Below are 24,924 nucleotides of genomic sequence, written 5' to 3'. Positions count from 1 at the left end.
GTATAATCTATGGTTCTATGATTCAAAACGATATGAATTGACTGCCAATTGTGCTACAAATTAATATTCCTCGAATTTTGTATCCTTAATCAATAAATTACCGATGTATTGAACGCAGCTTGTAGCGCGTATTTTGATAAAGATATTGAGGTATTCTTTGTGAGGTAGCTGTAGGTAGAACTTTGAAACCGACTGCAGCATGGAATCAAAGTATGGACCAAATTCTATTGATGAACCGGTAGGTTTTTAATTTTATTTCTAAAGATTTAAATTATAAATATTGTTTTACTTCAGGCAGGATAACTAGTGCCTATTAATAAATGAATTGAAAAAAAAACCGAAATCAACGTTACACAACAAAGCTTAGAAGAAAATGTTATAATTAAAACTGGCCCATGAATATTAGGATATAAAAATAAGCTCTCATTTCATTTAAAAGCTTCCTTTAATAGATCTTAAATATAAAATGTATTTTATAAATTAAAAAATTACTAAATCACAGACCATAATTTGAAATGAATGGCTATAAATTTCATAGCATCCAATACAATACAAATTCCAAACAAAAATAATAACAAATCCAAATAATCTCTTTTTTTAGAATTTGTTGTATAAATTGCAACACAAGACAAAAGTATTTAACACAACAGAAAAATTGTCAAATCGGGGTTACAATTTGGTGGCCTGTAGCAGCAAATATGGCATTGTTTTCATTGCTGCTCCTGATGGAACACTTTCAGGTAAATAAAAAAATATATAAATAAATTTTAATTGAATGACATAAAACTTGAAATACATTATGTTGATCACAATAAATTTGGGTATAAAAAAATGTTTTCCGAGTGTACATATGCGTCCAATATATAAATTGTGAAACTGAAATTAAGTAAAAGTCACTTAAATACCCTAAAGTTAGTAAAACAACTTTTAAAAGAAAATAGCAACACTTTCAATATTCAAATGAACTAGCTCAAGTAACATCTATTTTGAGTAGTCTATTTATAAATGTTTTAGTCTATTCCCTAAAACAACTGATATCTAATGAGACACAACATACAAATGTGAAGCTTCAAGAGTGTGCTACGCATATTGCTGTTAGTTGCGATGATGAACTACTTGCAGTGGCTGGTTCGCAATCTCTTTCCGTGTTTAAAGTCACAGACTTTCAGAATCAGGTAATACACCTAATGTATTTATTAAGATAATTGAATTAATAATTAAGAAATATAATACAGTATTAGTAATCCTCCTTATAACACAGTACTCTTTTAATGCATTTTCATATTATGCAATATCTATCCCCTCTTTTATGCATTTATACTATTCCAGTATATTGTTAACAAGCTGTCAATTTATTTGTTTCTAATGCTAACATGATGTCTCAAGGACCTAAGAGCAGACCTTAGTTTACTCATGAATAAATGTACAACACAATGAAAGAAAGGCTAACTAAATTGTAGTCAATTGAAATTGTTGCCACCTTCCAATTAGTTCTGACCTACGAATTTTTGTCTTGCTCAGTATTTGTCAGTATTTAGTAATTTAATTCTAAATATGTAGTTATATTTAAAGTAAATATCTATTGATTAAACGAAATACAGTACTCTAGAAGATGTGATCTCTCTTTATACAAATGGTTTCATCCTCTTATATTCATTCCACAGAATGTATCACCATCAATATTTATGAAGACCAATGTGAATTCATCAACATTTGTATCAGCATTACAATGGAACCCTTGCATACCGGACTCTTTAGCGTTAGCATTCCAAGATGGTACCTTACTTGCCTGTCAAGTTACCACAAACCAGGTCAAGAAAGTACAAACAAAAGCTAGGTAAGTTTTAAATTGCTTTTGTTAATGAACTATTTCACAACCGAAACAAAAATTATGACTTTTAAAAAATATTAAATTTTAAAATATACTTTTAAAAAAGTGTTATATCTCCCAAACAATGACCTGCCGCTCTATAAATTTAAAACAATTTTTAATTTCATATATTAATAATTCTCAAATTTATAAATGTTATGGGGGAGATTTTTATTATGCAATGTTATCCTCTCTTGAGGATTTTTTTATTGCCTAAAATGTGCCACCCACCTTGAGATATAAGTTCTAAAGTCTCAGTATAGTTACAACAGCATGCCTCTTATCCTTTACAACACAAATACTACAGAGTTATACTCGAGTGGAGTTTTAATTTTGCAGCTTCCACTCATGATTGGTTTTCTATCAATTTATTTCACAGATGTATTTGTTGGAGTCCAAAAGGGAAACAGTTGGTGACAGGTAACAATGACGGGACACTGTGTCAGTACAAACCAGACTTGACTCTTGCAAAAACCATACCAGCTCCGATGTTACCTGAAGGATCCTCAATTGAAGCATTAGCTGTGTATTGGATATCCACTTTTCAATTTGCTGTCGTTTATAAAAGTATTGGCGATGGCAGCCGGCCATGTATGTATTTTTAATTAACTTCTCTATAATACTTTTATTAAGGAAAAGATCCATCAGACAGATCCAGCAGAGGTTGACTAAGAAGTTCTGAAACCACAATCACATTTAAAATTTAAATCTTTTTATCAAATGAGCTGCAAAATCCATTTATCCGCAGCGCACGAGTTTGTGTCAAGAGTGAGCAATAACATAAACATTTAACATATTCAATTTTTTTTATTGCAGCGGTAACAATAGTGAATGCTGGAAAGACAGGACAACCTACTTGCCTTAATTATGAAGATGTATGTTTCAGTATGGGCTCTATCAGGCCCTGGTATTATTTTCTACTTGGGATAGCACAATGGTTAGTTACTTTTAATTTTTCAACTCAACGATATCTTCAGAAAATGTATCTTTATTTGTTAGCACGTGTTTCATCTGTTTGCGCATTCTTTATTGAATTGCGTTGAAGTTTGCGCGTTGTAGGCGCTTTAGCCCAAATTTCTATGAAAAAAAAAACTGTAACAAAATGTTTGTTCCATAAGGCATAGCAGAAAGCGAATTTCTTCACTACCTTGGCGTTGTATGAGAGTGAGGTGCTTGCTAAAATGCAAAAAAATAAATATTTGATTTTGTATTTGAATAAAGCAAGGCATGACCGGTCTAACCTAGTGATTAATAACATAATGTGTTTTATTTTTAGGAATATTATTTTAGCTTCATCATCAAATAGCATGGAAATAGCAACCCTGGCATCGACTGACGGTTCCAACTGGATACAGTGGTGTCAAGTAAGTAGAACTGTTGAAATAGTTAAAAAAAGATCATATAATCTTGTGAGTCCGCGCGGGTAGGTACCACCGCCCTGCCTATTTCTGTCGTGAAGCAGTAATGCGTTTCGGTTTGAAGGGTGGAGCAGCCGTTGTAACTATACTTGAGACCTTAGAACTTATATCTCAAGGTGGGTGGCGCATTTACGTTGTAGATGTCTATGGGCTTCATTAACTATTTAACACCAGGTGGGCTGTGAGCTCGTCCACTCACCGAAGCAATAAAAAAAAAAAAAAAAAGATCATATAATTATGTAATCTTCTCGATTAAGTTATTTTTAAATTAAAATTTCAGTACCTTAAAAACACTTTCGACTTTCTAATAATTAAATAATTATATTTCGTTTTCTTTAGACAGACGAAGGCAGACCAGAGCTACCATTGACAGACAAGAAATTGGAGAATTATCCTGTGGGAATAGCTATTGACACATGTGCCATACAACAACTGCCTTGGGGTATTGTATACCATAATTTGTACTAATCTAATATTGTTGTGTGTGTTATTGTCAATAACACACCGGAATGCTTATATTGGAAAATCATAAGCTGTCGTGTGTACTAAAAAATAAAATAAAATAGAATCCATTTTCACACGAAGACAATAAAAATAACGATGCTGTTAGAAGTATGTTTTTTTTCGATTTATTCTTAGCCTAGGTTATATATTAAGTTTAAATTCATAAAAATAAAAAAATTAATTTCGCAAAAAAGATACATATCATATCAAGTATCATTGTAATACAATAGATCCAATTCTAATAGCTTCTAAGCAAAAGTAAGAAGCTTCTAGACCTTCTAGACTTCTAAATAAATATTATAGAATAAATAGCCTATAAAGCTTCTAGATATTAGATGTAATCAAATAATATATCAATGCTCATAGATTCACAATAGAAAAAAAAACAAATATGTACTACAAAAACATTAACAGGCCCGTAAGAAATGTATACAAGAAAATAATCGTGTTCTAAAATTAATAACTTAACTCAATATTGTGTACAGGTGAGAATGAAACGCTTCCATACATGCCGTCCCTGCTGATCGTTTCACAATCTGGTCTTCTAACAATATTCAATATTGTGAACTTGAATCGAGGAGCCCCTCAAGTTTGTGCCCCACCTCAGCAATTCACGTTACCCGCATCATCATTAACGAGGTAATGATAATAAAATATTATAAATAAGTTATTGTTTTCAAGTGTATTTAATCTATACATATAAATAAAATTAGAGTGTCTGTTTGTAGTATTGAAATAACCGCTTTTTACTACATGCATATGAATATATATGCGGTACATACACAAAAATAACATTTTTTACAAATTTTTGTCTGTCTGGCTGTCTGTCTGTTTGTTCCGACTAATCTCTGGAACAGTTGCACCGATTTTGATGAGACTTTCACAAGGTTCAATAGGTTTCAATAGGTAGCTGATGATATAAGGAGTAACTTAGGCTACTTTTTTTTAAACTAGCTTCGCCCCGCGGCGTCACCCGCTGTACGCAATAAATAAGGATGGCCACATATCACAAGATGAAAAGTTGACTTTTTATTTTTAGCTATTGTATTTCTTACTAGCGACCCGCCCTCGCTTCGCTTCGGAAACATTAAATTTTATTATTGATAGCGACCCGCCCTCGCTTCGCTTCGAAAACATTAAATTTTATTATTGATAGGCGAAGCCCGCCATGTTGCGCGCGGTACGACAATAACTCCGGGGGATGCCGCGGGGCGAGGCTAGTGTTAAATATTTATATATCCAATGTTTAACACCAAAGCTCTGAAGGCCTTGACGAAATGTCACTTATTGTTGATTGTTTCACGCTAATGTTTTGTTGTTAATATGATGATACAATATAGGGTAAATAGCAATAGTTCAATAAATTATAATTTATAACGGTATTCATTTCAATAGCATTATTTTTTCTTTTATTGCTAATGCGTAGTAATGCGTTTCGGTTTGAAGGGTAGGGCAGCCGTTGTAACTATACTGACACCTTATAACTAACTATCTCAAGGTGGGTGGCGCATTTACGTTGTAGATATCTGTGGGCTCCAGTAACCACTTAACACCAGGTGGGCTATGGGCTCGTCCACCCATCTCAGCAATAAAAAAAAAAGTTAGGCAATCCAGACGCTTAGTAACAGAAATCGACAATAGACTTCAGTGCGCCGCGTAGGGCACGGGTGACCTACATGGCATTCGACATATTAATGAAAGATCCATTGGAAAAGTTTTATTGGCTCTTCGAAATATGAACGATATTTGCTCCATAAACATTATCATAAATGATATCGTTTTGCCTTAGCTATATATCTTAAACCATAGTTTTAATTTCAGTGAAATACCTGGCGAAACAGCAGAAGAAGTTTCAACCGTACCGATCGTTCAGCCCAAGGTAGTAATGATCCATTACGTATTTATACTATCGATATAAGTAAAAATATTATCAGTCACCCCACTTTATTTCCGAAACTGAACTAATTAATGTAATAATAGTACCGTCGTGTCCGCAACAGCTTATTCAAATCCTATTTAATAAACAGGAAATGCAAAAATTTTGAACATAGCTAAATCTATACTAATATATAAATCTACAGTGGTTTTTACGGATGTTCCGTTATAACTACTGAACCATGCATCCGATTGATCCCTGTAGAAAATACATGTACTTAATGGATAGGCTAATATTTGTACGAATGTTGGACTCCCTAATAATAATGAAAATAACTAATAATGTTAATTTTAAATGCCCATAACGGCTAGTGCCATATAATGACATTAGAAACTAACATTCAGCCTCAAGTAATCCAACAAGCTCCGGCCCCTCAGCCCATCCAACAACAACCGAATCCACCAGCATCTGTTCCCGCTGTTAGCAATTTTGCAGCTCAGCCCCAACTCCCGACAAGTGGCTTGAGTGCATCCAATGTAATAAAAGTACCAAAACCGCAATTCACTTCAATGTTTGGATCGGGTGAGTTTTTTTTTTTTTTTTTATAATAGTTACGTCTTATAAATCGATAAAAGCGGCTGCAAACACGAAACAGTGTCCCGCTCCGTCTGAGCCTGAATAAATAATGAACAAAAGGGTAAGGATGTAATCGATATTTTTTCCACTTAAAATGTTCCATTAAAAGTCAGTAACTTTGATTTTTTCAAATATTAATTTTAAGTTTTAGCGATTATCAAGTACATTATTTTATTATTTATTTTAGTAAATTTATTTAATTTAACTATTTAATGAAACTCTACATATTCTTTGCTTTAGCTGCAACGAATCAAAATAGTCAAGCAATGCCAGAAAAAAAATCACCACCGCCCATACAGCAACAACAGGTATGTATTCATGTAATATTTTTATAAACCCTTAATTCGATGAAAGCTTAATTTACTAATTGCACAAAATTGTACGGTTTACCCTAACCTTTTTTGTTGTACCTCTCTGACGATTTTTTTTTATAATTTCCAGCTTCAGCCTTTATCTCAACCCAAACCACCGGCTGCCGCGAACCAAACAATACACCAACCGCAACCCAAACCGGCAGTGGCTCCAACTCCTCAATCCCCTCAGATACAGGAGAACGCTGCGCTAAAAGAAGAACAAGAGAGAATCAATAAAATGAAAGCTAATCAAGAATTAAAGAACATGCTCGTTAAAGAAGTTAACGATTTCCAAATGGAACTGTACAAGTTTATGGTTAAAACGAGGGAAACTCAAGTTAAGGTACGCCAAATAGAGATCCTTTTGGCTTTGGAATGAGCTCCCCTCTAGAGAGTTTCTTGGGTTACTTCTACTCTCTGCTGTAGGCAGCGACATAGCTGTGCGCCTAGCGTTGCTGATGACCATGAGCAATGGTAACCATTCACCATCAGGTATACTGGTCTGCTTACAAGGGCAATAAAAAAAACTTCTGTTCTTAACAAACACTACAGACTGTCTACCTACCGAGCAAAAACATTCGCATAGTGGATGGTCCCTGCGTCAAACGACCCAAAAACCCTTACATGGTATATCTATATTTTATTGTCATTTTTCATTTCATTTACAGCTTCAACGCGACATCGAATCTATAAGTGCAAATTTCAATTTAACTTCGCTAGACTCTGAGCAGCTCAAGAAAGATTGTTCACTGGAAGACTTAAGGGGCGCGATAATACAACTAAAATTGGAACTTGTCCGCACCTGCGCTCTAGTCGCAGAAGCCCGTACACATGCTAAGTAAGTTAAGATAATTTTTTTTATATTGTAGTCTGGTGAACGCCAATGTCGCTATGAGATATGACGTCTAAGTCTCAATTGTATATATGTAGTATAACGGCGGTTTTAACCTCAGGCAGATAGAAATAGGATGATTTGTAGTATTCACCCGTGCTGGCTCACAGTATATCAGTTTTTTTTTCTTACCTCAGCTGATAGCCTTGAGAGGCTATTTCAGCGTAACCTTAACTAGTAGGTGAGTTCACGGGGCTCAAACCGAAGTGATACTAACACTGACCCTAGCAAGAGCCGTGCTTCGCAGAATCTACCACCGGATCGGAAATGCTACCCACTGAGAAGATCCGGCGAGAAACTCAGTGGGCAAAATTTAATACAATACTGTTATTCCTTCATTGTTGAAGTAATTCGTGAATACGTGTTACGTTACGTAAAATAAATTTGGTTCCTGTCTGCGAGGCTTGAACCCCGGCATAGTCGCATCGCGTGATAAGAGTACACATAGCGTCTCGTTCTCTAAGGAATTATTTGGTATGATAAAAAAATATCATTAGAATTGACTTAGATTTTCAGAATCGGAAAGACTATAAAATTATCTACGCTTGGCAGTAAAAGTAGAAAATTTACTGGTGGTAGGACATAATGTGAGTCCGCACGGGTAGGTACCACCACCCTGCCTATTTCTGCCGTGAAGCAGTTATGCGTTTCGGTTTGAAAGGTGGGGCAGGCGTTGTACTACAAAACTGAGACCTTACAACTCCGGCTCCGGTTACCATTTAACACCAGGTGGGCCGTGGGCTCATCCACCCATATAAGTAATAAAAAAGTAATATAATTGTCTTTTTGATTTTACAATAAATTAAGCTGATATAATTGATAAACATTGTGTCTACGAAACATTATATTAGCACCAAAGATCTACAACAATGGACGCAAGCGGATCCGCTGACAATAAAAAAAGTTGCATCAGTGAAGAAACTTGCTTATTACGTGCAGAATCAACTGGAACAAGCACAGAAAGCGCTGGATTATAAATGGAACGAAATAGTCGAGAATGATCCAAATGCCAAGTAAGTGTTGTAGGACATTACAAAAAAAAATATATATATAAAATTTTAATTTAAAGTTAAATTTTGCATTTATACTGGGTGATGCTTTTATTCGTCTAGTATAATTTTGTTAACCATTGCAACTTGTGATATTAAAGCGTAAATTTCATCATCCGATGTGAGACATGAAATATGTTATATTGTATAAAATCTTTGAGAGCCGAATCCGCGATTCCTTTGTGCCGAAATAGGCAAGTTGGTCTCTACACCCACACGTTCACAAGACGCCTTTCTCCAAGTAATTACGTAAATTAATTAATTTTACGTGTTCGATTTTTATAATAATCTAAATTATTATGTAATGCTAGACATTATTTGCCTTAAACAAAATCAGTACCAGCTGTAGGATTACGTTTTGCAATGCGTCCTCTTATCGTCTTACCTAACAGGCTAGAAAGATTTCTTCTAATAAAAAAAACTGGTACTTTGTAAGTCCTCTAGGTGCCGACAATCTGTCTTTTCTGCGAAGACCAATCGTTCTTATTTCGAGGGCGGGAACAGCTGAAATAAAACTAGCTACTTCGTGTGTCAAAAACGGCGATATTTACTTTTCGGTGTTTTCGACTCTGATACCGGCTTTAAGACCAAGTATCCTTACGTCTGGGTCATAACAAATTAGTGTTTAATAATAAAAAGGAAAAAAATGTTAGTCAAGTCACATTATGCAGCCGACATCTTTAATAAATTAACTATTCAATAATATTCAGACAGGGAAAGTACATGATACGCCCAAGACTGGACGATGTGTACCAGCCGCTGGTGAAGCAACAAGAGATCCTGAGCCGACAACAGACCGTATTAAGGAACCTGCGTAATGCACTCAAGGAATGTGACATATTACCGTTAAGCAAATCTCCGTCGTTGTTGAGAAGCACTCCTTTTAGGAACAAGTGAGTTTACATATAGAATTCATAAAATGCATCGAAAATTAATTTCGTTTTTTTTTATTGCTTAGATGGGAGGACGAGCTCACAGCCCACCTGGTGTTAAGTGGTTACTGGAGCCCATAGACATCTGCAACGTAAGTGCGCCACCCACTTTGAGATATAAGTTCTAAGGTGTCAGCATAGTTACAACGGCTACCCCACCCTTCAAACCGAAACGCATTTCTACTTCACGGCAGAAATAGGCAGGGTGGTGGTATCTACCCGTGCGGTCTCACAAGATGTCCTACCACCAGTCGATTTGAAGAATTCTTTTTTTTTTTTTTTTATTGCCTTTGTAGGCAGACGGGCATACGGCCCACCTGATGGTGAGTGGTTACCGTCGCCCATGGACTTCAGCAATGCCAGGGGCAGAGCCAAGCCGCTGCCTACCGCTTAATACTCTCCACAAGCCTCGTTTGAAGAAGGACATGTCATAGCGCTCGGGAAACACCGTGGAGGGGAGCTCATTCCATAGCCGGATGGTACGTGGCAAAAAAGATATCTGGAAACGCACTGTGGATGACCGCAGTGGCTCCAGGTAGTATGGATGAACTCTACTCCGGTGACGGGCGGTGCGATGGTAAAAACGAGATGCTGGTATCATCTCGAACAATTCCTCAGAGCACTCCCCATGGAACATACGGTACAAAATACAGAGGGAACCGAAGTCCCTCCGCAGACCCAGAGGCTCCAAACGATCCGAGAGAATGGGATTATCGACAATCCGAACGGCCCTCCTCTGTATGGAGTCATATGGAAGAATTCAATTATAATTATAATAATTCAATTCAATTATATTTTCCAAGAATTCGATATTGTAATCTTCAAAATTCTGGATAGATCTATGTTTTGGTGCGGGCTGTATGGGCCGGTTGCTGATATAAAGAAAACTTGTGCTTTGTGCTGCAATACGGTTTATTTGAATGTCCATACACTTGATATTGTTAATATGATAAACACGTCCGCTCGCGGTGAAAAGTAAAAAAGGAAGAGACTGACATCAACAATGTTGCCAGTCATATAATTTTATTTTCCATGCTAAAATGTTGGAGTTGCCAACACTCTATAATACATTAGAAACAGTAGTTGAAATCACCGACATTTGGGCTCGATAGATTTTTTTTCTTTGTCCATTTCTGGTTCCTTGTCGCATAAACTTGCCTATGTGTATGTATTAAAATATAATAAAGATACTTTTATCAATATTCACAGAGATCCTCTCTCGAAGTTAACGAAGAACATATTGAATATGAGCATAGAACCGGAAACGAAGACAAAGAAGCCCCTGCTCACGCCGCAAAAGTACGACGCTTTAAGAGATATGCTATCGAACCATAAAATAGTTAAAATAAAGCCAGTAGACATTGAAATGGGACATCACTTGGCGACGATGCGGTCTAAGTACGAAAAATCTATGCAGGAAAAAGCTCAACAAGCAACAAGCGCGGAAAAATACGTAAACAAAGAAGTGCAAGTTAAAATTGAACCTGTTGAAGAAAGCGGTGAGCTAATACTAAATTAAATATTAAATTTGATTTGATCAAATCAAATCAAAAAATTGTTATTCAACATAAATGAAAGTACATACTTGTTGGACGTCTAAAAGAACTACCGCCAATTCACAAAAACTAGCCTCCGTCCTGAGAAGAACTGGCAAGAAACTCAGCGATCATGTCTTTTTTTTTAAATATTAGTTTTTTTTTGTTACGTTTTTTTTTTTAATATTCATTTTTACAATGAGTATTATAACTTAACAATTATTGCAATATTGAAATGCCCGGAGCGAGCCACTCATTCCCACTTTGTGCAATCTTCGACATAATCATTGACTTTATAGTAAGTAATAAAGAATATATGATATGTTTTGGAAATTGTGAATTTTTCTGGTGGTTAAATGTTTGAATGTACAAAATACGTTTGACGTAAGAGTGAGTAAACAAATCGAGTTTGAAGTCGTCGTGGCTTAAAGGTTACAACGCCCGGTATATAGTCATATTGAGCGATATAACGATACCTGTGTTCGAATCCCGCCGGCTGGTACATTTTTTTCTAATTAAATACGTACTTAACCAATGTTCACGAATGACTTCCACGAGGAAGGGATAAGGTCAAGCCTCAAGGTGAGGAACGGCATTCATGTTTTGATGTCTACGAGCTTCGGTAACCACTCGACACTAGGTGAACGGTGAGCTTATTACCGTCGCGTTGACGGGTCAACGCCCTCTATACAATGGAAGAAATATAATTAACAATAAAATTCTGCTACGCAGAGATCATACAGGTAGGATACGGGTTATAAAATGCAATTGAGATTTTGACCCAATGTTTTAAGGTGGGTGACATTCGCGCTCTTTCTTCTATTTGCTACTTATGCCAATAAGGCTACTTTTTTATTTTTTTATTGCTTAGATGGGTGGATGAGCTCACAGCCCACCTAGTGTTAAGTGGTTACTGGAGCCCATAGACATCTACAAACGTAAATGCGCCACCCACCTTGACATATAAATTCTAAGGTCTCAAGTATAGTTACAACGGCTGCCCCATCCTTCAAACCGAAACGCATTACTGCTTCACGGCAGAAATAGGAAAGGTGGTGTTACCTACCCGTACGGACTCACAAGAGGTCCTACCATCAGTAACCACCAGTAAAAACCAGTAAACTTGCTCTTGATACCCATCTAACATTGACTGACTCGGTGGTGCAGTAGTTAGTGGCCCTGACTGTTACGCCGAGGGTCGTGGCTTCGATTCCCACATCGGACAAACATTCAAATGATGAACAGATTTGTTTGATCTTTGTTTGGGTGTATGTATTATTTATACATGTATCAATTTAAACGTATATAAGTATGTATGTCAGTCTCTGGTACCCATAACATGGGGAATCCTAATTTGAGGCCAGGTGACCATGTGTAATTTTTTCCCAGTTTTAATAATAATATAATAATTAATTAAATAAAATTAACTGAAATACATTTCCAAACTATGATTGGTTAATTCTTAGAATATTATGATTTACAACGTAATTTGGTCTGAAGTACTAAAAGATCTAAATTTCTTTTAAATTCTACCCATTATTTAACACATAATGTAAGGGCTAGTCTTGTGTCAGACAATAGAAAAGGTACGGCATAATTGGAATGCCATAGTAAAATCACTAACATCTTCTTATCTTTAAAAATTTATATATATATAATACAGAAATCTAATTTCCTTGTCTTATTTTCAGTGCCCCTTAAAGATGTTATTAAAGCTGAACCTAAAACGGAAACAAAACAATTTCCAGAGACAGCAGCGCCGTTCTCGCCCATTCAAAGCAAACCCTCAGTACCGGGACTTCAAAACGTCACTAGAACATTGTTTACCGGTATGGTTGTATGATTGAATGTTTGTTGAATATTTCATACTTATGTGTGTGCTTAATATCTCTTGTCATAATGATCGTTCATTGCATTCCCGACTAAATGTAAATAATGCCTAGTCTAATCAATGTAAACAAAGATTACTGTGTGCTATAAATAGATTACTTAGAAAAATAATCAGTGCCAGTCTACTCTATTTTGTTTATTGTGTATTGTTACATTTTTCCCTGTAAATAATTGATCTAATTAGAAGATCTGCAATTTATCTTTAGTCAATAATTTACTTGTTTGAACCTTAAAAGCTGCGGGAATTTCTTAATAGCTTATGTAAATAATGTATTAATAAAATAATAATAAAAATTCCAGAACCGAAGCCCGAAGAACCGCGACTTAGAATTCCTGTTGACTCTTTTAAGTTTACTGGAGTTTGCTATGCACCACCCCTATTCTACTATACATCGTCTGTACCTAATCCGTCTTCAAATCAAACGCCCAACAATGACTTGAAGCAATTCATGGGACAGAAAATATGCTCACCTATTTCTCCGTTCTCAAGTAAGGTTAAAACAAAAGATAAGACTTCGTATATATTTTTGTAATTAAACCCAACTGATGCTTTTGTTGTAAAATTTAGATCAACCAGATACTGCGGAATCGTTAGTGCCGGCCAATAAGTCGACAGCGAATCTTGGACTTAGTCAAAATAGCTTGTCTTCGAGTGCTCAAACACAGCCTGTGGTTTTTGAACCCAAACCTGTGATTGTCGCTTCTGTGAAATCCAGTGAAACCGGCGAACCTGAAGGTGCAGCAAAACCAGCCGACAGCAAGAAGGTTAATAAACCTATTACCAACCTGTTTGGTATGAAACCAACTACCCCATTTGCACCCACCATCTCTAATGTACCGGACGTTTTGAAAAGTCATCAAGAAGTACCGAATACAGAAGTGAGAGCCGTCGTGAAGCACAATGAAAACGCGATAGAAAAACCAAAAGAGAACATAGCGGCCAAAGTCAACGATGAATCTAAAGTCGTTCAAAAGACTGCCGAAAAAGAAAATGTTCCTAAAACGTTTGTCCCGCAAATAGTTAAACCGTCACCGCTGATACCGGTAGTTCAACTAGTTGCAACAAGTTCGAATGTACTAACAACGCAGAGTACGTACATGGAATTTAAAGAACATATTTAAACGTAAAAAACGTTATTAAAGGTTTTATTTTTTTATTACAGCCGTTCCGATTAAGCTAGAAATGAAATCTGAAACAGCCAAGCAGCCTGATACTCCAGCCACATCTAGTACAACTTCGATATTCAGTGCCGCGAACGAATGTATCGTATTAATGCATTTATTATTGTTACTACAATTTTATGTTACTTACTAAACACGTATAATTTAATACAAAAATTATATTTTAGCTTCCAAGCTAATAGCCGCTTCAACTACTTCACCGATCCAGCCGAAACCTGATGTGCCTACAAAGGATGAACCTTCAACAGAAACTGACACCGCATCACCAGCGACGACTTCTGCTGTCTCCATTTTTGGAACAGCCGTCGCATCACAACCAAAAACTACAGCATCTAGCTCAATATTCAGTACAGCTACGCCTTTTAGTGTTACAACACAAAATTCTATATTTGGAGGATCTGCGACGGGTTCCATATTTGGGACACCACCAGCCACGACCAGTGAGTCACCAAAACCATTGGTGCTTAGCGCACCGAAACCGGTCACATCAGTATTCGGAACGCCTGTACCTGTATCGACCGCAGTACCTAGCGCGAGTGTGACAACGACCTCAACTGTGGCAGCAACAACGACCTCAACTGCGGCGCCCACAACGACTTCAACTGTTGCCTTTGCCTCATCAACATCATCGGTATTTTCGGCGTCCGCGACCACACAGTCGTCAACACTTAGCCCGACAACTGCATCTTCGATATTCGGACCGAGCGCAGTCACAACCCAAGCTTCAGCTTTCGGCACACCCACGACAACTGCGAGTGTGTTCACGCCTACCACAAGCGCCCCATCTCTATTCGGGACTGCGACTACAACGACTCAAAGCGTATTCGGTAGCGCCGCATCAGACACACAAGCCTCGTCCATATTTGGAGCTGCGGCGAATCAGTCGTCAGTGTTTGGCCAACCTTCGACCCAAGCGTCGGTGTTTGGGACGCCAACCTCGGCTGCACCGGCTGCGGCATTTGGATCGCCGAGCCAAACAACACAAACATCGTTGTTTGGTACCGCGACGCCAACGACTTCGGCGTCCGTTTTCGGCGCCCAAACGACTCAACCGTCCTTGTTCGGTAGTCCGACTCAGACAAGTCAAGCCTCGGTATTTGGGACTCCGTCGCAAAACAAGGCCTCCGTGTTCGGGACCCCCGCTGTCACTCAGACCTCAGTGTTTGGTAGCTCCACCCAGCCAGCTCAAACATCTGTGTTCGGAACTAACACGCAAACGACGCAGGCGTCTATATTCGGTACTCCGACGTCTACAACTCAAGCATCGTTATTCGGGACTCCGACGACGGCGGCCCAGAGCGGATCTCTGTTTGGAGGCGGTGAATCTAATTTATTTGCAGCCGCAAGTATCTCGACTACAAGCGCTGCGTCTCCGACCGCCGGTGGGAATATATTTGGAGGGTAGGAATACAACACATAGTTTACGAATAGTGATTACTAAAATGAAGCATTTAAAATACTAGGGCAATTTAAAATACGTTGTAAAATATGAAGTCTTCCTGGCCTAAAGGATAAGACGTCCGGTGCATTCATATGAAGCGATGCACCGGTGTTCGAATCCCGCAGGCGGGTACCAATTTTTCTAATGAAATACGTACTCAACAAATGTTAACGATTGACTTCCACAGTGAAGGAATAACATCGTGTAATAAAAATGAAACCCGCAAAATTATAATTTGCGTAATTACTGGTGGTAGGACCTCTTGGGAGTCCACACGAGTAGGTACCACCACCCCGCCTATTTCCGCCGTGAAGCAGTAATGCGTTTCGGTTCGAAGGGTGGGGTAGCCGTTGTAACTATACTGAGACCTTAGAACTTATATCTCGAGGTGGGTGGCGCATTTACGTTGTAGATGTCTATGGGTTCCAGTAACCACTTAACATCAGGTGGGCTGTGAGCTCGTCCATCCCTCTAAGCAATAAAAAAAAAACGTTTCATTAGTCGTGTCATGTCGAATAACAATAAACAAACATTGTCATTGTAATGATGACGTCACTGCAGTGTGCAGGCATACGGGAAAGTTCGAGAAATTCGTGTTAAACTGAAAAAGTGTTTTTAATTTTGTGGCACTAGCCATCATAAAAACGCAAGTTATTTAACAGATGACTGAATCTCGCTTATGACATTTTCAAGATAAGCTTGCATATATACAAGTTCCGAAAATTCGGACCATCGGTCTACCGAGCAATATCACCCGCTCGGTGGAAGATCTTCCCTTTGTCGTATATCTCTCCACAATTTAAATTTACGAATCCGTTTCGCGTACGCTAGAAAATATACTTTATTATCTAAAAAAAAATGCCGCGATACTAAAAGAAACTATGGCTGTAGGAGACGTTAAAACCGCCCACGGTCTCAATGACTTGAAACAATATTTAGCTAAGAAAAGCTACGTGTCTGGGTAAAAGGATACAGGTGATTTAATACAATTTTACAAAGCTCACCACGTCAACTTCATCATCACTTTAATTTAAATAATTGTTTTCAGGTCGTCGGGGTCTATTTTCGGTAGCAGCGGTTCTAATGTTTTCGGAGGCAGTACAACCTTTGGTCAGTCGAATTCCAGTGCGTCTTCGATATTCGGCAGTAGAACTACGTTTGGAGATAAGCCCGCTACGAATTTGTGGGGATCCGGTAACGCCGCTGGCAACACTGGCTTCGGCACAACTGGATTTGGTGGGCTATTTATACTTTTATTAATTCTTCGTCTTAACTAAAAGTCAAACTAAAGCAGCGGTCGCCCCAAAATATTTTTGTGTAAGTTTTAATTACCCCATGGCGAAGAACAAAACAAAACAAAATCGCTTCTTTTTAGTATCTTTCATATTATAGCCCCCATGATAATTTTGAAAAGAAAACAATAACTAAAAATTTAACGATTCTAAAGAAGTTTCACTTCAATATATAATATATACAATATTTTTACTCACAAAAGTTTAATTTTACCCCATTTGGGGTAATTTACCCCGGTTCCCCGACCGCTGAACTAAAGTGTTTACAAGTAGCTTAAATAGTAGACGCGCGAGGTTGAAAGACTTCCTGGTCTTAAAAAATGTGAAATTGCTAGAATCGTTAAGCATTTAATATAGCCTACATTTTGGGGGTGAAAGGCTATTTAGTTTAAGCGACATTTTTGCTACTGTACAGCAGAGCCATTAAGAGTTTAAAATTTAGACAAAATATCATAGCAAAAAAAAACCTTCTTCACTTTTACGAATGGACTAAACTTAATTGAAGTTTGATTAAAAACATCGAATTGTTGATGCTAATACCAAATAAAACGGACCTTTAACTATCTATAAAGATAAATGGCGCGTATTAATGTAAATTTCACTTGAACCTTCTTTTACCTATCGATATGTTAATTGTTATAATTTGGTATAACACCTTCAATATGTGATCGTTACGGATTGTTTAATGGAAAGCGCAAATTTGTTGAATATAATATATACGCGCCACCAGTCCTACTCAAATTCTACTTCGGCAGAGACTTGACAACAAAGAGTTCACTAATGTCACATTTATAGAGTACCAGCCGTACTCGCCCGCCTCGCTGGGCATTTAGAATTAACATTATTATTTATTGTCATTATTATTATTAGGGAGTCCAACACTCATATAAACATTAGCCTATCCATTAAGTACATGTATTTTCTACATGGATACCAAGTTTCAAGTCAATCGGATGCACGGTTCAGTAGTTATAACGGAACATCCGTTGTAACTATACTTGAGACCTTAGAACTTATATTTCAAGGTGGGTGGCGCATTTACGTTGTAGATGTCTATGGGCTCCAGTAACCACTTAACACCAGGTGGGCTGTGATCTTGTCCACGCATCTAAGCAATAAAAAAAAAACAAAAAAAAAGAGTAAAGTACAAAACCTGACAACATGCATACGTGCCCGACAGGTCAACAGGCAACAACACAGAGCTCGTCGATATTTGGGAACAGTTCGGGTGGTAGCTTCAGCTCGCCTCAGTCCGGTCAAGCCTTCGGTGGCACCCAACAGACTTCGCCATTCGGTAGCGCCGAAACTAAGCCTTCAGTCTTCGGTTCTCCGCAACAGCAAGCGGGTTAGTAACAATACAGTTTATAATCATCATCATAGTCTGTTACTTTTGTTTTTTATATTGTCCTACCTAAGCTGATGGTCAAAACCAGGGGTTCCAAAAGTTATTTTGTCTACTGCCCACTTTCAGAATTAATTATTTTTTAGCGCCCCCATTTTTTCACCTACCTAAAAACCGCTATAGCGAGAGCTCAGTCGATGTGTAAGAGTCCTAGATGAAATTACAAATCACCTCCCAAGCCTCTACACAACACCCCTATTTTTTCTGGGTCTCTTACCGCCCCCCTTAAGCCCTGCAGCGCCCACAAGGGGGTGTTATCGCCCACTTTGGGAAAGGCTGGTCTAGAGAGACAATACCAGCGTAACCTTAACTAGTAGGTGAGCTCACGGGGCTTAAACCTGACGACGTTGCTAACACGAACCCTAGCAAGAGCCGTGCTTCGCAGAATCTACCACCGGATCGGAAACGCGACCCAGTGAGAAGATCCGGCGAGAAACTCCGTGGACTGTGTCTGTAGATTAGTTAAGTTTAGTTAGTTACTCGCCGAGCCCTTTGTCGCAAGCGATGGGTTCGACGAGAACGATGACCGGTGCTTGGGGTATCTAAAAGCACTGTTAGTGGATCGAGAGGATCCGAAATGACGTGTTTTGGAAGACGTTGACTCTGTTACTCTTGGCCGAGCATGGTCATGCGGAATCTTTGTTAATTAAAGCCTTGACAGCTGTTAATTGGGGCTTTGGTAAGGATTTTCATTTGATCAGTCCAGCGTATGGGACTTTGTCCACTGTTTATAAAAGTAATAAATAATCCGAAGGCAAACCAATCTAGCAATAATAACAAAAATTTAGTTTTGTGTTCTACGTTGATTTCAAATAAACAAACAAGTAAATGATTTATTCATTGTCCTTTTTCAATTTGTACATAAGGTTCGCCAGAATATAATTTTATTAACATATCAGTACATCTATTGTACTATTAAAATTGTTAAAATTCTATCAAAATCTTATAAGGGTATATACTTTTACGTTGCAACAATACGGTAGTGGTAAACGGTCATCCGTGAGTGCTAACGAAAACTGTAAGGCATCGAAACGTCGTAAGTAATATAACTCAAAATTAAACTGTAAATACATCTGTGTTTCGCTAAAGACCTAGAAAAATGGGGTATAAGGATATATTTCATTAAATAAATAAATAATAAATAAATTAATAATTATCATATTGAAGTGAAACTTCTAATGCGACTTCTAACAAGGTTGCGTTAATCGTCTAGTGCTACCATACTAGAAAGAGACAGAGCGAAAGTGAATGCGCGGCACTCGAACGCATGCGCGTAGAGTACCTGTTACAGGCCAGCGCGAGCGTTAGTAACGAGTAGCGTCCAATATATTTTAATATAGCGTATATATAATATAAATGTATATAATATAAAGTAACTATACTTGAGACCTTAGAACTTGTATCTCGAGGTGGGTGGCGCATTTACGTTGTAGATGTCTATGGGCTCCAGTAACCACTTAACACTAGGTGGGCTGTGAGCTCGTGCACCCATCTAAGCAAAAAAAAAAAAACTTTTGAAGATGTCGCATCTCTTATACACAGCATTCTCTATTACAAGAGCAATTTGATTTAAGGATAAAAAATTAAGAAAACCACAATACTACTACTCATCGAAAAAGAAGTTTTACTTCGTTCTAACCCAATAATAGAAATATAGCAAAGTTTGTTTTTTCTTTTGAGGTATCTTTGCGTTATGTTGTGCTCATTCGAATATCTCTTACAGCTCCCGGCTTTGGTAGCCCTGCTGCATTCGGTTCTAAGCCAACATTCGGTCAGTCTGCTGGGTAAGTGAAAAATTTTATTAGTGCCTCGAATGTATAGTAATGTTGCCATAAATATTGCTATATACTTTTCCTTTATAATTAACTGCTTAAGAATAGATATCATTTAAAGACCCCCGGTAAGACGATGAGCACTAAAATCGAACATTCCCAAACAGCGTTAGGTTTTTTGATTGAAATAAAATAGATGGCAGTGATTTAATAATGTTATGAGCTGCGGGTAAGGATGTATAAAACTGTTCGCCAAAATACTTACAACACATATGGTAAACCTTACCTACACAATTGTTTATCGAAATACTTACAAATCGTAAGGTAAACCTTACCTACACAATTCGCAGTTTTGCTTTGATTCGAATAGAAGGTGCCTTCAAGTCGCCTACATTACCGCTTTATAGACGTTTCAATTGTGTCTACAATTTTCCAGAACATTCTCATGCTAGAACTAGAACATACTCGAATGTTTTGGTCTCGTCTAAGTCGAGAAAATTTTAGGTGCCATTAGAACACTCTCGGCACAACTGGAACATTCGAGAAACGTACTCAATGCAAAAATAAATACAAGTGTGCGATATAAATGTAAAATCAGTTTGTCCTCTTGTGATTAACGGGAAAGCTTACACTTTGGGGTACGAAAAAAAGATCTTCCACTGAGTCTATATTTATATATACTGAGTTTTTGCTCTGTAGCTGATGTATTAGAAACTTTTATCCTAGATTACATAAGGATGGTCGCGACCCTCAGCATTGAGGAATACGACACAATAATAATATAATAATAATAATAATAAATATTTGCTAACAATCACGCCACGTTAACTGGTCCCGTGGTAAGTTCGTAAAGAACTTGTGCTACAGGTACCAGATAACGGAAATAAATGTAATATTTTTATTATACACATACATATATTTGATATACATCCATAACCCTGGATAAGACATTTTATATTTATCATACAAATATCCTCCCTTGGCGGGATTCGAACCCGTGACCCCCTTGTGTAGTGACCATGTCACTTAACACTACACCAGACGGCCGTTAATGGAGAAGGATAAACGCCTTCTTCTAAGTAAAACTTGATAAATTGGCTTATGATTTTGCAAATTCAACGGTTCGTGTATCAACTTGTGGATAAAGAATTTGATTCGTTTAAATTGATATTTTTGTATGTACTAGCTGACCCGGCAGACTTCGTAGTGCCTCAATCGATAAATAAAAGACCTTAGCTTTTCCGACGGGGGACACATCAAAGGAAAAACCAAATTGTTGTTTTTATTTAATTCCGAGAATTTTCATATTTATCTACCCTTTGAACCTTCTCTGGACTTTCCACAAATAATTCAAGACCAAAATTAGCCAAATCGGTTCAGCCGTTCTCGAGTTTTAGCGAGACTAACGAACAGTAATTCATTTTTATACATATCGACGCTTGAAAGACAAACGTGACTAAGCGACAATGACTGCTTTATACATAAATGATAGGCAAATAACCATATTCGATGTGCCAAAATATATATATATTTCTAGGTCTATTAAAATCATTTCAATCCTACAGCTAGATTCGTTAAAATATTTTTTTTTTCAGGTATTTCATTTTTAAATTAGTCTACTGTAAAGTTCACGCATTGTCGCTTAGTCACGTTTGCCTTTCAAGCGTAGATATAGATAATAAAACCACTGGTATTTTATTGGAACAGTTTTGGTTCTCCTACGGGTAGTGGCTTTGGGTCTTTCGGTGGATTCAACAAGAGCCCGAACAGCGGATTTGGAGCGCCGGCTTCGTTCGGTTCTGGAAGCGTGTTCGGCGCCACTCCCGCCTTCGGGAACACCTCCCCCGGGAAAATGTTTGGGGGCATGGCCAGTCCTATATCAGGTAAGAACACCAGATTGTACCATGCCATTTTTTTTTATTATATAATTACTAGCTGTACCCGTCCGCTTCGCTGGGCATTTAAGGCTTGTCAAACAGAACACGTAATTAGCGCGCGTCAGAGCGCTAAACTGACGGCGCGCTATGACGCCGAGATGTGTTGTACTACTATGGTAACATACCGTCAAACAGATCCCCAGCGCTAGCAGTACGCAACGCTCTGTCGCGGCGTTAGGACGCTTTGATATCAGGCGTTGTACTTTTTTACAAATTTTATTTTAGCGTCCGAGTGAATGTGTATTAAAATACTGGATAATGCCCGAAAAATTGATAGAAATAGTTATAAAATACCAATGCTTATACAATGCCACATCTGAATCACTTGATTTCTTAATACTTTTAAATTTTCACACTGCTATCGAAAGGCACTATGATTTGGCGAATGCTTTGCGTCAAGGAGCTTTAGACTCATCTAGTCAATTGGTGTGACATGAAAAGAGCGCGACGTTAAAACGCGGCGCTAAGTACGCGTTCTGTTTGACGAAGCCTTTAAAATTAACATTATTATTTCTCACCCCCACAAAGATTATCATCCTTAACGCCCCCGCAACTGGTGTAGAGAGACTAATATAAATATTAGCCTATCCATTAAGTACATGTATTTTCTACATGAATACAAAGTTTCAAGTCAATCGGATGCATGGATCAGTAGTTCACTAAAAATCACTGTAGATTTATATATTAGTATAGATGTGACTGAAACGCGCTGTAATTTAATTTTTGTCTGGGGATAGCTTTAGATATTGTTTACATGTCGAATGGTGAAAGAATATTTGGTTTAAACGACATTTCGCTTACGTTCAAACGAGGCTTGTGGAGAGTATTAAGCTGTAGGCAGCGGCTTGGCTCTGCCCCTGGCATTGTTGAAGTCCATGGACGACGGTAACTGCTCACCATCAGGTGGGCCGTATGCTCGTCTGGGCCTGCCTACAAGGGCAATATTTTTTTTTTTTAAAAACCTAACATTTATCTTTGTAATTAAAGGTGCATTTTATCAGCATCAACAGTTCGATTCGAAATTAAATTTTCTCCGTTCAAATAGCTGAAGAAGTTTATTTTTTGTTATGATATTTTTTCCAAATGTTAACTTTAGTCTTACACAATAGTCTTCCACACCTCGATATTATGACACCAGTGAAAAAAAAATATATACGCACAGAGGTGACCGGGAAAAATGCCTCTAATATAGAATGTTAAATTCCAAAATTGTTTAAAAATTATATGTTGTAAATCCTTCGAGAAATTGCCTACATAGAACTAATTTAATGATAACGGTTAAATAATTATCGGATAACCAGAAAAAGTAAAGGTTTATGACGTCACAGCCAGGTCAGGTAGGTGTAACACTGCGAGAGAGAGAGACAGCGAAACGTTTCCATTTCCTACCTTTTTTCTTTAATCCATGTGTCCGTATTGATTTCCTCATCAGTTCCACCAAATTTGTCTTTACAAAAACTTTTAATGTTCAGGTTTCGGGTCTACACAGTCGAACTCGACTTTCGAGAATTTAGCGACGCAGAACACCCTCACGTTCGGTAATCTAGCTCAGCAATCTGGTCAGCAACAACAGCAACAAGCTCCAAGTTTCAATACGTGAGTACTTTGAGCAGCCGTGAGCACGCTTGCGGCGCCAACTGCGTTTTGTTTAAAATAACGTAGTTACTATTTGCCCAAATATTTTACTGTCCGCCCGGGTAGGTACCACCACCCCGCCTATTTCTGCCGTGAAGCAGTAATGCGTTTCGGTTTGAAGGGTGGGGCAGCTGTTTTAACTGTACTGAGACCTTAGAATTTGTATCTCAAGGTGGGTGGCGGCATTTACGTTGTACATGTCTATTGGCTCCGGTAACCATTTAACACCAGGTCGGCTGTGAGCTCGTCCACCCAATAAAAATATCTGAATCTGCTGAGTGTGGGAGGCCTATGGTATATCCAGCAATGGATGCAAGATAGTTATAGAATTTTCGCCCAATGATCGAAATTCGACTATAATAAAATACTACATAAGACTTAAATTCCATTTATTAATATTTTGTACGGGTATTAACTTTTAAAAAAAGACAAAATATTGCATTTCTTTATAACGCCGTTGTTACTTCATAAAAAGAAAATTAACAAACAAATAATTTACAAACAAAAATGACACTAAAATGTTTTATATCATTCGACATAAAAAAAATTGTAAATTGCTACTGTACAAAACGAAGAAAAAAAAAGATGTGTGGTGTCGTGGGACACCGGATAGGAACGAAGTTCCTTATTATAAAAATATTAATTTTAAGTTCTATTCGAGGTATAAAGAAAATAAAACGGCAGATTTCGCAACAACCCACGGTCATTCGGTAACGTGCGAACTTATTGTGGTACACTTCATTCACTGTTGTTTGCATAAGAGTTAGTGTATTGCGCAAACGAACGCTCTGAGATCGTGATCAATGAATGATAAAAAAATATGTTATTTTTTGTACGTTATTACAAAGTTGAGTCGTACACTGTGTGCATTACTAATAAAAATCTTACGTTACGGACGCTTTTCCCGATTAGGGTACCCCTCCGCATCGTCCCATAAGGAACATCGTTCCAAAATCAGTTGACGAACAGTGCGGCACTTAACTAATTTATTTATGCCTATTTATACATATATCTATAGATTAGAATTGCGAACATCATCAATAATAGCATTAGTAAGTATTTAGTGTAAGCATTGCGTTTCCACGTGTGTACTCATTTAAGTTTGTTTCCACGGCTCTTAGGTCTCCATCGTTCACTGGCTGGCGCGGCTAATGAGTGCTACGCGAGAAACGAAATCTACCCATCAAACGAAAGTAGGGAAACAGCTTTAGTGTGATTTGCAATAATAAATGATTATGTATGATTATCCGATGTTTACGCCAATGAGTTTTATAATTGTGTCGCTTTATTAAAGTGCTTATATAAGAA

The 24,924-nt window shown here is 37.6% G+C and overlaps 1 protein-coding gene across 2 annotated transcripts; it reads left to right on the top strand.

Annotated features, from left to right (window-relative positions):
* Positions 1-24,924, top strand: LOC114240604 (uncharacterized). 2 transcript variants are annotated; one of them, XM_028171205.2, is made up of 28 exons: positions 1-238; positions 602-740; positions 1,015-1,175; positions 1,665-1,837; positions 2,250-2,461; positions 2,687-2,807; positions 3,147-3,234; positions 3,628-3,730; positions 4,278-4,431; positions 5,614-5,671; positions 6,073-6,250; positions 6,545-6,612; positions 6,746-7,000; positions 7,326-7,495; positions 8,401-8,562; positions 9,309-9,491; positions 10,740-11,029; positions 12,757-12,894; positions 13,256-13,444; positions 13,524-14,045; positions 14,119-14,217; positions 14,305-15,538; positions 16,627-16,814; positions 18,051-18,215; positions 19,996-20,056; positions 21,752-21,927; positions 23,454-23,577; positions 24,738-24,924. In XM_028171205.2, exons 1-28 carry the CDS (start codon positions 200-202, stop codon positions 24,766-24,768), a joined length of 5,481 nt encoding a protein of 1,826 aa, XP_028027006.2. In that variant the 5' UTR covers positions 1-199; the 3' UTR covers positions 24,769-24,924. The 2 variants fall into 2 exon arrangements, with proteins under 2 accessions (XP_028027006.2, XP_089590455.1); XM_089734329.1 differs by having other exon boundaries at positions 9-238; positions 21,773-21,927.

The sequence above is a fragment of the Bombyx mandarina genome, chromosome 17 (assembly GCF_030267445.1).
Source record: "Bombyx mandarina strain Sakado chromosome 17, ASM3026744v2".
In the NCBI taxonomy this organism is placed as follows: Eukaryota; Metazoa; Arthropoda; class Insecta; order Lepidoptera; family Bombycidae; genus Bombyx; species Bombyx mandarina.
The sequence above is the reverse complement of the archived record's forward strand: the minus strand, read 5'-3'. Positions and strand labels throughout refer to the sequence as shown.

Bases quoted from the DNA above. Each gene is read 5' to 3' on its own strand.
- LOC114240604 (XM_028171205.2), top strand. From the start codon at position 200: ATGGAATCAAAGTATGGACCAAATTCTATTGATGAACCG. The intron at 6,613-6,745 runs GTATGTATTCAT...TATAATTTCCAG, and splicing joins CGCCCATACAGCAACAACAG to CTTCAGCCTTTATCTCAACC. The intron at 8,563-9,308 runs GTAAGTGTTGTA...AATAATATTCAG, and splicing joins GAGAATGATCCAAATGCCAA to ACAGGGAAAGTACATGATAC.